Genomic DNA, 11,589 nt, shown 5'->3' on the forward strand with positions numbered 1-11,589 from the left:
CGAATCATCATGACCAACAAGGACGACCAATGAAATATGGATAATGGGGGTCATCAGGGCCAGTTGTCTTTCCTTGAAGACTATGCCACTCTGGGCTGGACCTGGCCGCTCTCGATTTAGGCCCGGAGATCAGGGGCCTATATTCCTGCCAGCCAGAACCGTTCAATTTCCAACAAACCTAGTCATCAATGAGCCCGTGCAGTGTCTCCCCAGCTTCGGAATGAAGCATTGGTAACATGAATCACCAAAGCAATTTGGTTTTGCATGAAGCATATTCACAAGCGGACCCTTGGTGCTCCCAAAAGCTTCTATCATCACCAGCCAGAACCATCCCATTCAACTGGTCGTCCTGCGGTACTTTCTTGACTCCGACATATATACAGCTTTGTATAATCGAGTTGGACAGTATGCAGCGGTATCGGCCATCGTTGGTTGTTGTGTGCTGGATTTACAGTATCGGGGTTTTAGGTCTGGGGGCTTGGCAAATGCAACGGCTATCTTCTGTCGACAAATTCAGTCGATATATGCCTGATGAGATGACTCCGCATGTATGTTTGCGCGCAAGGGCTCGATTCAAATCGTGTCGCCGGTAGGTATTCGATCGGGCTGGTGTTGTGCGTGACCCCAAGGGCCTGACGTGAGTATCTAAGCATTTGCACGAGTGAGGTATTGGCTGGCCCTGATGAACCAATCAACCCAAGCTGCATGCGAATCGTCAATTTTCTGTTTGTATTCAATGGTGCTCAACCGAAGTTTTCATGCTCACCTGAGTCAGCCGAAGTGGCCATGTGCACACAGGGGTTGTTCTTGAGCACTTGCAAAGCCATGAGCTTGCGGCCAGCGGCCTGAGAATTCACGATCAAGCCATGCAAACGAACTAGGAAGACTCTTTGTATATGCATTTGGGTTGGTCTGCATCGTGTTGTATCCTTGAGCCAATGAATGACGTGCGAGCTCGCAGGCCTCGAGGCCGTCTACTCAACCGACCGACGGCGATACTTGCTCAAGAAAACAGTTGCACATGAAATAAACGGAGCGATTTCCCAAATCACAATTCAGAGACAGCAGATCGATCGAGCTCGTGGTGTCTGGGCCTGGGCCTGGGTCGTGTGATCGGGGTCGTCGTGCGTGTCGCAGGTGAGAAGGACATCGAGGGCGTTTTGAGAAGAGCCAAGAGAGGCATCCTGCAATTCCAAACATTACAGCCTCAGTGGAAACCATAGTATAGTGGAATATGGGTTGACTCACTATATTCTGGGCGCAATACGCGAAATGGTGGCCGTGAAACCCGTGTTGTGCTCCTACTGAAACAGCCCACTAATATCACTGATTTCGATTCAAAGTCACCTAGGTAAGTCACCTAGGCGTCATGTGTCATTGTGTCAGTATCGAAATGCTTTTGCTTTGAACCAAAAACCCAGACTCGTCTTCGCACCTCGAAAATAATGACCCCCGGCTTGTAATCCCAGAGAAAGACCAATCGCCTTCATCTGAGAACAGGGTAGATTCGCCACTCTATGGCTATATTGCCTCACATACCTTTTGTCTTTGGACCCTGAAGTTAGTTCTGCAATGCAGAATAGACTGTGTTGCTTCATCTCGATGATGAACAAGGGACTGTGTGATGGGGTGAGAGCGGGCCAAGAAAAACAGCGTTACGGGAATAGCATGGAGTGCTTCCCACATGCCGACATCAGCGAACACCAAGGCTGCTGAGCCACCTGCGACATATTTAATCATTCCAGAAATGCTGTCCTCTTAAGAGAATGGGGCTTTAGCGACAATCTTTCCAGTACCATTTCTGGTTTGACCAACGGATGAAACTGGGTCATCACAAGGAGCAACTATGTCGGCTCTCACATCCGTGAGCTCGAGCCACAACCAACAATAAATCACTCATCGCAAGGATGCCAGGCCAAATACAAGCTTTATATGGCTGCTGCGTTCGCCGTGTACTAATAGCAAAATCACTCGATGATGTACGGCGTACAACGCCACCAAAGATCCTGCACACCACTATCAGCTCCTTGCTGACTCCCAGCCGAGGTACCTCAGTCGGAAACCTGGATACCAGTGACGACACCACAGATAATACTAAATTCGAACTCAGTATCTCCATTGGTTATAGTGAAATAGGCCGCTACCAATTATACAAGCGATGCCTATATCTGCACGGGTCCATGCTGCAGTATGTGCGAAACAGAGGCAATATATCGCCAGTCTCAGCGATCTCGATCATCTGATGGCTATGAGAAAAGTTACCGACTGAGATGCTTCAATACGAAAACTATCCATTTGTTTGGTTTGGCTGGGAAACAACTGTCGGGAAGTGGCAAACCAGCGCGGCTATCGCATCCAGCATACCACAGTGTACCATTCTCAACCTAAGAACCCACAACCCATACCGCCCAAAAGACCTTTATGTTGGGTTTTATTGGTATTGGTATTCTGATACGGGGTGTACATTTTACGGCAAATTTCCCGAATTTATTGGCTTGCGTTCTTCGTGTATTTTTACCCTTCAGACCTTGCACGATGAATCCTGAATACTCTTCGGACTATCCGGAAAACGAACTAGCAAACTCCAGCTACGACTGGATTACCGCCTCTTCCACGCAGTCTTCAGCATTCGACTTTCCTGCTGATCCCTTCCCTCCGCGAGAAGAATTGGTCACCAGCGACCGGCCGAATACTAAGGTCGCGATTCCACGAATTGTCAACCCCAATACCTGGACCAGCAGCACTCGAGTTAGTCAGGCCTGTGAAAACTGCCGTGAGCAAAAAGCTAAATGTAGCGGACACCGTCCTGACTGTCATCGTTGTACGGATGCTGACATCCGGTGTTCGTACGGGGACCGGAAGCGGGAAAGGATGGCCAAGTCGGTGAATTCTGATGGAGCAGCCACCGGCTCACCTCTAACAACCCTCTAGGCAGCTTATCGAGCTAACCGCCCAGGTGGAAACCTACAAAGCCCTCTTAAAAGACCTCTATCCCAGGCTAGACGTGCCGTCGGCCCTCCATGTTGACCAAACCCTTAAGGAGGTGCGTTTCACTCATCCTTGTTCTCCTTTAACTTTCTCATCCGTCTCATCCTGTCCAGCTTTCAGATTCCTCTATACTCCGCGCCGCCCCTGAGGACACAGCGTTCGCCTTCAGGGCCATCGACTACACCGACGAAGACTTTAATCGCGATGAGAAACTCCAGGCCATGGGTTTTGTTGGCGAGCACTCGGAGATGGCGTGGTTGTACCGAGTCAAACGCGACCTAGACCAAGCCAAGAAAACACCTGGTAACAAATCCGATCCCCCTTCTATCTCGTCGGTAAACTACTTCCAAGACGACTGCAAAATATCGGTACTCGGCGACGTGGATCTTTCGGCACGCCCTCCTCAACACGTCGCTAGTCACCTCGTCGACAGTTACTTTCGTTCGGTGCACCCTACCTTCCCGATCATTGGCATGACGACATTTATCGGACAGTTCAACTCCCTCTACACGGACCCCAAAGTACGCCCTGGAAAACGATGGCTGGCGGTATTGAATTTGATATTTGCTATTACAGCGAGACATTATTTGTTAATGGGCCTGCCGATCCACTCGGAGGCGGAGAGCTACTTGGTATATTTTACGCGTGCATGGCGACTCGGAATTGACAACGTGGCGTTACTTTCACATCCGAACTTGCAGCAAGTTCAGGTTGAAGGTTTGGCTGCTTTCTATCTTCTCTCTGTCGGCCAAGTCAACCGGTATGCTTATTTACGTGGATTTTATACCATGGGGTCTAATGACTAATATTTGGCCTTGTCTAGGTCATGGATAATTCTTGGTGTCGCGATTCGATCCGCCGTTACCATGGGGCTCAACCTCCGCAACGAGAGTAGCACAATTGGTCACCTTTCGAAGGAGATAAGATATCGGGTGTGGTGGGCGCTTTTTATGTTGGATACCGTGCTATGCGTTATGACCGGCCGACCGCCCAGCACCAGCGATACATTTTGCTCTACACCCCTCCCATTGCCGTATACAGAGGAGGAGTTCAGCGATGAGCGTATCATGCGACTTATCTCTGATCAACAAGCCCGGGATGCCTTCATGACTTCCCTCCTCTCTACCGAGCCCGCGGTTACGACCGATGATCGCATCTATTCCAGACAACCCGAGAGCAAAGGAAAGCAGGTCGAGCAAATTCCTCAGACACTTACCCCCAACGTTTCGCTATACTTTTTATACACCATCGATTTGGCGTTTCTCACCCGCAAGGCAGTGGACACGCTATACGCGCCTCGAGCGCCGCGACGATCATGGCGAGAAATAGAGTTTCAAATATTTACCCTGAACAGTAATGCAGACAGATGGCTCTCTCGCCTTCCAGTAGAGTTCCATTTCGTCGAACTCGATGCGTCACAGTCTTTCGCTCAGGAGCGTGCCAGCCTGGCCTTCCGGTTTTACACCACCAAATTGATCATCTCCCAACATTGCCTTCGCCGCCTTGCTAACCTATCCGGTGTGGGGTCGCCTGGAGCCGTGTGCGATAACATGGCGGCTATGTGTGTCCACGTAGCCGGGCAGATTCTTGATCTTCTCCCTGATGAGGTAGACACAGCCTGGTTGTACAAAGTCTCACCTTGGTGGTGTATCCTTCATCATATCATGCAATCCAGCACGATTCTTCTAATTGCGCTATCCACCCAACTCCACACCGACATAGCAGAGGAGATCAATATTGCAGAGAAGGTGAAGAAGGCCACCCGCTGGCTGAATGAAATGTCCGCCAAGGATCCCTGCTCGCAGCGAGCGTTGCTAATTTACATGGATCTGCTCTCGCGTCACGCGTCTAAGCTTGGATTAGAAACTGACCTTGGGCTCTAGATATGACATCTATCCCAAGCCTCCACCTATGTACCCTGAGCCGGTGCTTGAACCCGCTTCCTGAGATCTCGAGAAGCATATCGGTGCCATCGGTGTTTTGCAAACTGCTTTCCACGTGGCAATGGCCAGTTATCGCTTTAATTTGCTGCAAGGCTTAACCTCAACGAACAACCTTAGTTTAGCTCGCAATTCGACATTATTACGTGGAAAGCGAAGACCAGTCTTGTTCCCTAGGTTAGGGTTGCTCACTTTCCATTTTTGTGGGTCAATATACATGTCCCGTCTTTCTTCAGGCCTCGATCGTTCTCCGTGAGCTGTTCATCGGAGTCGTACGCGTCTCGGCCTAGGACTGTTATAAAACCGTACCAGATCGCTCAATACCGACGAACGACCTCTTAAGGGCATTTTCCTGCGATGGTAACCCCGACTTCGACTTTAACGCTCAGGTAAAGCCTACGAGGGCCTGGATGACGAGGACGACGCTAAATGCGCCTCTCGCTTTGTCTGCCTTCTCATGCACGAAGCCCTATTTAGGCCTCACAGGGTGGCCCACTTTCTTCATGAGGCTGCGCAAATAAATGACTAGATATACACTATATAAAAATAGACATCAGTATGCAGTCTGACTAAGCATTCAAAAGGTCCCTACGGCCCAAGTACTGTGGGTCTTATGAAGGTTACAGCGACTGGTTTCGCTATTTCTTCAACTTTTTTCTCTCCTTTCCATCAGTGTTCGCATCATGGTACACAGTATACCCATATTTGGCTATCCGTCGCCTCATGCTTATCCGGCTTATCATGAGCCTAAACAGCAGCATGGACTTCATTAAACTTGCCGGCCCTGACCAACGCAGCTTGATTGAAGCGTCGAACATGACGATTGATCTTCTCTTTGCCTGGAGGCATCTTATCTCGCAGCCCCACACCCGCGTCACCCGCGATTCGAATGTTGTGATTCTCTTGAACCATGCGATTTGCTTGTTCATAAGTGCTATGGTAGGCGAAAGTCCAATACTATCAAAATCCTTGATCTGATTTATAAGTGCCTCTTCTTGTACCTCCCAAAGCCTGTTTGTGTGGCTTGCATGTATCAATTTTACACGCGCCACGGATAACTCAGTGCTGGAGATGAGGGTATGCAATGTCGAAGCTAAGCGAAAATTGTTTGATGTTGCTTCTTTTTTCTTGTCGGGTTGTATACGCTGGATAGCTACAGATATGCGATCTTCCGCATATCAATACCCCCAGGCGTGGGGATTGTGGAAGAGGGCGCGTCGAACAGGCAGATTTACGCCAAATGATCACAATCTATGGTAATTGACAGATGACTTGTGATAAGTCTGGCGAGCCCTTTCGGGAAACCGTGAAAATCTAGGAATGGTAGCCCATCCAGCCATTCACAATTATGACGTACCTACAGCGAATGGAAGGCGGTGTGAGATAGCAGAATACGTCGGCTACGTCTCGCCTCTGTTGATTCTGTCTCCCTCTAGAATATTACCCCCACTGGACCTACTCTCTACATTCATAGAGAATTGTCTCCAAAGTGAATTTCAAAGCTTACCACTCAAACAAGTCATTATTGGCACACTTCTTTCGTGTGTTAAACCGTCGTTTTAATATTCCCAGGCCCAATGAACGTGTCAGATTCCTTCGGCTCTCACGCAGACGCCGAGAATGCAACCCCATCGGGAGTCATAGACTACACCGGAGAAGACTTTGACTGCGATGAAAGATTACAGGCGATGGGCTTTGTGGGCGAGCATTCGGAGAGAGCGTGGCTATACAGACTCAAGCAAGCCCTCGGCCAGGGTAAAGCAATTCCTGTCGGAGAACACGCTGACCACCATTCCATTTCTTCCATGAACTACTTCCAAGATGAGTCTGACATTCCACTCATTGAGAATTTGGATCTATCAGGACAGCCCCCGCCCCGTGATATCGCCGATCAACTCGTCGACGACTACTTCCAGACCGTGCATCCCGCATTTCCAGTCATCGAGAGGACGAAATTTATACGCCAGTACAAGTCCTTCTATTCGAACCCGGATACCCCTCCTGCGAAACAATGGTTAGCAATATTCAACCTCATAATGGCCATTTCAGCGAGGCATTCGCTACTTTTGGGGAAACAGTCTCCGGGGGAGCATGATGGACATACGGTCTACTTTTCACGCTCATGGTTGCTGAGCTTAAATCCGGATGCATTTTTGAGCAACAAAACTCTACAACAGGTGCAGGTTGAGGCTTTGACGGCCTTTTACCTCCTTTCAGTTGGCCAGGTCAACCGGTAGGTCGTATGCAAATACTTTTCGTTGCTGATATGTTATATTGACTGGTTTTCTTGCCTTCCTTGAGATCCTCCAGATTTATTGCGGTCGCGATCAGATCGGCTATAGCGATGGGGCTGAACCGTAGCGAGAGCGACACGATTGAGGCCTCTGAGACTCGATATCAGGTGTGGTGGGGACTGTTTACGTTGGACACGGTCTTGTGCATTATGACTGGCCACCCTCCTTGTATTGGAGAGACCTATTGCACAGCGCCGCTTCCCGTGAATTACGAGGGAGAGTGTTCCGAGAACAAGCCTGTGGTGCAGCCCAGCAAGAACACAATGGATCACATAGATCCAGTGCAGCAAGAACCGAGCAAGGGAAACCAAAGTGAGAAAGCCACTGAGTTATCTCGCACTTCGATGCACAACATTTCGCCATGTTTTATATACACTGTGCACTTGACATTTGCCATACAAGAAGCTGTGAATACTCTATACGCCCCGAGGGCCGCGCGACGATCATGGCTTGAGATCGAAATGGCGATTTCTTCATTCAACAACAATGCTGAAGAGTGGCGCTCCCGCCTTCCAGCCAACTCTCGTTTTACGGAGATGGGCAAAGACGTACCACTAATATTTCCACGCGCTGGCTTGGCTTTCCAGTTCTATAGCACCAAGCTTATCATTTCACAGCCTTGTCTTCGGCGTATCACTCAGATCTCGTCGCCTGGGTGCGTCTGCGAAGCCATGGCGGTCATCTGCATTGAAGCGGCGGTAAAAATGATCGATATTTTGCCGGACAAGGTTGACATAGCCTGGCTATACAAAGAAACGCCATGGTGGTGCATTCTCCACTATGTCATGCAGTCGACCAGTGTTCTCCTGATCGCACTATTCAATAAAGACCGACTGGCAATGATTGCTTCCTTCGACGTAGATGGGAAAATCAAAAAGGCTCTACGGTGGCTGGAAGAGATGTCTACGACAGATATCTCCTCGCGGCGAGCCTGGTCTATCTGTGAAGATATTCTGTCTCAACGCAGCTGAGCGTTCGACTGGATGTTGAGTCGGGCTCTCGACTTCTTTGAATATATCACGTGGAAATTTCTCTTTTTAGCATGTTTTTTAAGTAGCGATGTCGGCACCGGGGGATCCGTGATATGAAAATTCATCTTTTGCTTTTTGTGCTAGGCCTTTCGGAGCCTGAAAGAGCCAAAAAAAGTGATAGCGCGGTAAATTCTATGTAGGTGTAGCACCCACCGTATGGAAATCTTGTCAAGAGAAGCGGATTTACCACGCAGGTGGATTTTCTATTTGGCAATGTTGTGATATGAGGCTGGTGCAGATCAGGAACCAAGCCGAACCTTCGGAATTAATCCCGAAGTATGTATACGAAGAACCAAGTTGATTGGAAATCAACTTGATCTTCTCGTTGTATATCTAGCCTCATTTTTCCCTCTGAATAAATAATATAATGAATCTTCCTTTGAACTACAACAGGCAATGCACTCGGCCTCAGAGCTCAGCTTTGGCGCAGTCCCTGCATTTATCTGGCACCGTCAAAGCTCCTTTCATCAAAGCTGCACGGAGCATCAGAACACTAGTTGCCGGTAGTGTCACATCCCTGCGGAATGGTTGGTTATCAACAGTCCGTTGATAATTGCGAGTGAGTTCTTAACAGTGGCTTCGTGGCTTTTGTAGAGTGGCTCCGTTTCTAGGCTGCGACTGAGTGCAAAAAGCAAACATTCTATCTCCTAAGCCATGGTCACCCTGTTTAATTACGAACTGCGCGTTCTCAGCGCCTAATCTTAGCCGTTGCTCTTCGCATCTTATCTAGGCTGCGGCAAACCCATGGGTAGCGCGGAAAACCAAAACCGCAAACCGCAATGCAGGTGGTCGTCTTTTTTGATATGAGGCTGGTGCAGTCAGGAACCAAGCCGAACCATCGAAATTAATCCCGAAGTATGTATACGAAGAACCAAGTTGATTGGAAATCAACTTCATCTTCTCGTTGTATATATAGCCTGATGTTTCCCTTCGAATAAAACAATCAATCTTCCTTTGAACAACAACACACCTCATTCCGCAAAATGGCGCCTAGGCTCCCTCCACCAAAGCTCGAGATGATCCGTGATATGGAACTTAGCAAATCCCTGACTACATCGCAGATGCCTGGAGCAGCTGAATGTAGTGAGCCATCAATCATCAACATTCGCAACAAACTTCTCCAATTCGGAAATGTTAGAGCGCCTCCTACTCATGTAGGACGACGACCAAACATTCCCTCTTTTCCCTTCTTGGGTGGCTACTTCAGGTTTTCACACGGAATGTTGACACTACTGTAAATATGCCACACTTAGCACTAACCGTATATTTGCATAATCTGGTAAGCCCAGTATACAAATAGAAGACCGTGAAAACCATTGGCATCTCTTGGTACCACTAAAATATTACATTGTAGTATGCTGACGCCACCACGTTATACAGATGGCCGGCTAAAACACCCGCACATTCTGGCTCCCTGTAACAACCTCGCAAGACAATTTAATAGTCAGTCAACCCTTGCTCAGAATCGGATACCCATTGGAAAAAATAGCTTGTAGGTAGGTATCTTTGACAAAATATATCGCTTGACGAAGAATAAACACATGTTTGGAAAGTGTACAAAAGGCACTTAATTTCTACATACTTACACTGCAACATACCCTTCTCCCCCTTTGATACTTCATTTGAAACCCCTCCCCTTTTGAATGGCAATATGCATTGGATTTATTTCGCACTCTACCTCCTGCTGCCATTAGCCTTAGCGTCTCAAATGTCCGACGACTTTGTCTGCTGAACACTCACCACCAAAGATAGCAAGAACCTCTCGTTTCGCTCAAAGAGGGCATACTACCCAGGCTATCAAGCGAGCACGAGTCTCCAGAGTGAGATCTTTGCGGATTTCATTGAAACATTGTACGGCGAAAGAAACGTGTCTAAAGCCTTCGAAACTTATACCGATTCCGACATCATCGAACATGACCCTGCCGATACGCCAGGCCGCGACGCTATTATTGCAAGACTAGACGGAATCATTCCTTATGCGAACTACACAATTCGATTTTCGAGCTTTGGCGACGATGTTGGCCTGGTCTACTTGAGAGTTGAAGATCAGCCAGAGCCGATTGCACTTGCTGATGTTTATCGAATGAATGGGACATGCATCGTTGAGCATTGGGATGTCTCCCAGGCCAGGCCTGCGAATGCGACAAATCCACTTGCTATGTTCTGATTGATCTTGATTTTTTGTGTCTACTTCCTATGTCGGTGGTTAGCAATAAACAGCGATAACAAGAGAAGAAGTAGTATTATTAAGGCGTAGGAGGATCTTAAAGTGGCAATTTGAGATTGTCTTTCGAATAATGTGACTAAGGTTTTCTTAGTAGCCTTTCGAGGGGCATTGACCGAGGAATGGAAATTGATTTATTATGGACAGAACACGTCTCGCAATCGCGTGATCAAGGTGAGTATCGCATTAGGCGTGCTGCGACATTTGCGGCCAGAACAGATGCGCTAGCTCTACTAGCCATGCAGAAGATTTTCCAGACAAGCTGTAGCTGCTTTCTCGTTGACCCTACCGATTTTGGATTTCCATACCCGAATAGATGACGGAGTTCATACAAGTGCCAATTTGTCAAAAGGTGCACGTAAGAAATCGATACAGGAGGTCAGATTGATGATATCCCGTCTCAACCGGCTTCATATAACGTCAATTTACACAGAATATACCATCACTTGTCCCCGAACAGACAAAATACGATGTTGAAATTAAAATAGAAAGCTGAACAAAGCTGGCTGCGAAATAAAATTAGCTTATAGCCTCGGAGAGTCCGGTCTGTCATGTCTTGTTAGGGTTCATAATGTTTAGCAAATTGAAGCATCATGCTTAACTGAGAGACGGGAAACTCCTCGTCGACCATCTTTGGCCTTTCCGTACTGTCTCGGTCAATAGGCTTCTTCTTTGTCCTTTTCCTTCTTTTATGACCTTTCGAGGCTTTCTTGTGAGTAGATTCAGGCGTTCCAGTGTCAAAGACTTGCTCCATTTGAAGCATTGAATCAATGCATTTAATTCTCTCTGTGTCAGGAGGCTTTGTATACACTGCTTCGCCTCATTGGGGGTCACGTCGCCGGGGGAGTGATCTGGCGTAGTTGTGTAGGAAGATTGCTCAATGATTCTTCGTGATGCCAGGGCGCTCGCTGGCATGTAAAAAAATCTAGAATTATCCGACATTGTTGTGAGCATCTTCGAGAAAAGTACTTTCAGCGCGTTTTCGGTAGTGAGACGAAGATATTCATATTCAAGTTGTCGCACACTTGCAAATATCTGTTTTTCTGATGATCGTAACTTCAGCCACATAATATAATCGTCATCATCTGATAACACAATTTCATGGTTGGATG

The 11,589-nt window shown here is 47.9% G+C and overlaps 3 protein-coding genes across 3 annotated transcripts; all 3 read left to right on the plus strand.

The window, feature by feature from the left end:
* Positions 1–2,535: 2,535 nt before the first annotated feature.
* On the plus strand, positions 2,536–4,871 carry N7466_002971 (fungal specific transcription factor domain-containing protein; the record flags this gene model as incomplete). The annotated part of the gene is made up of 4 exons (XM_057162368.1): positions 2,536–2,748; positions 2,936–3,043; positions 3,102–3,748; positions 3,812–4,871. The coding sequence occupies 4 exons, from the start codon at positions 2,536–2,538 to the stop codon at positions 4,869–4,871; spliced, it is 2,028 nt and encodes a 675-aa protein (XP_057023483.1).
* Positions 4,872–6,505: 1,634 nt separating this feature from the next.
* On the plus strand, positions 6,506–8,193 carry N7466_002972 (fungal specific transcription factor domain-containing protein; the record flags this gene model as incomplete). Its single annotated transcript, XM_057162369.1, has 2 exons — positions 6,506–7,161; positions 7,290–8,193. 2 exons carry the CDS (start codon positions 6,506–6,508, stop codon positions 8,191–8,193), a joined length of 1,560 nt encoding a protein of 519 aa, XP_057023484.1.
* Positions 8,194–9,961: 1,768 nt separating this feature from the next.
* Positions 9,962–10,420, plus strand: N7466_002973 (nuclear transport factor 2 family protein; the record flags this gene model as incomplete). Its single annotated transcript, XM_057162370.1, has 2 exons — positions 9,962–9,976; positions 10,031–10,420. 2 exons carry the CDS (start codon positions 9,962–9,964, stop codon positions 10,418–10,420), a joined length of 405 nt encoding a protein of 134 aa, XP_057023485.1.
* Positions 10,421–11,589: the final 1,169 nt, after the last annotated feature.

This window comes from Penicillium verhagenii, assembly GCF_028828195.1.
Source record: "Penicillium verhagenii strain IBT 33310 chromosome Unknown utg000004l_segment0_segment0, whole genome shotgun sequence".
NCBI classification, from domain to species: Eukaryota; Fungi; Ascomycota; class Eurotiomycetes; order Eurotiales; family Aspergillaceae; genus Penicillium; species Penicillium verhagenii.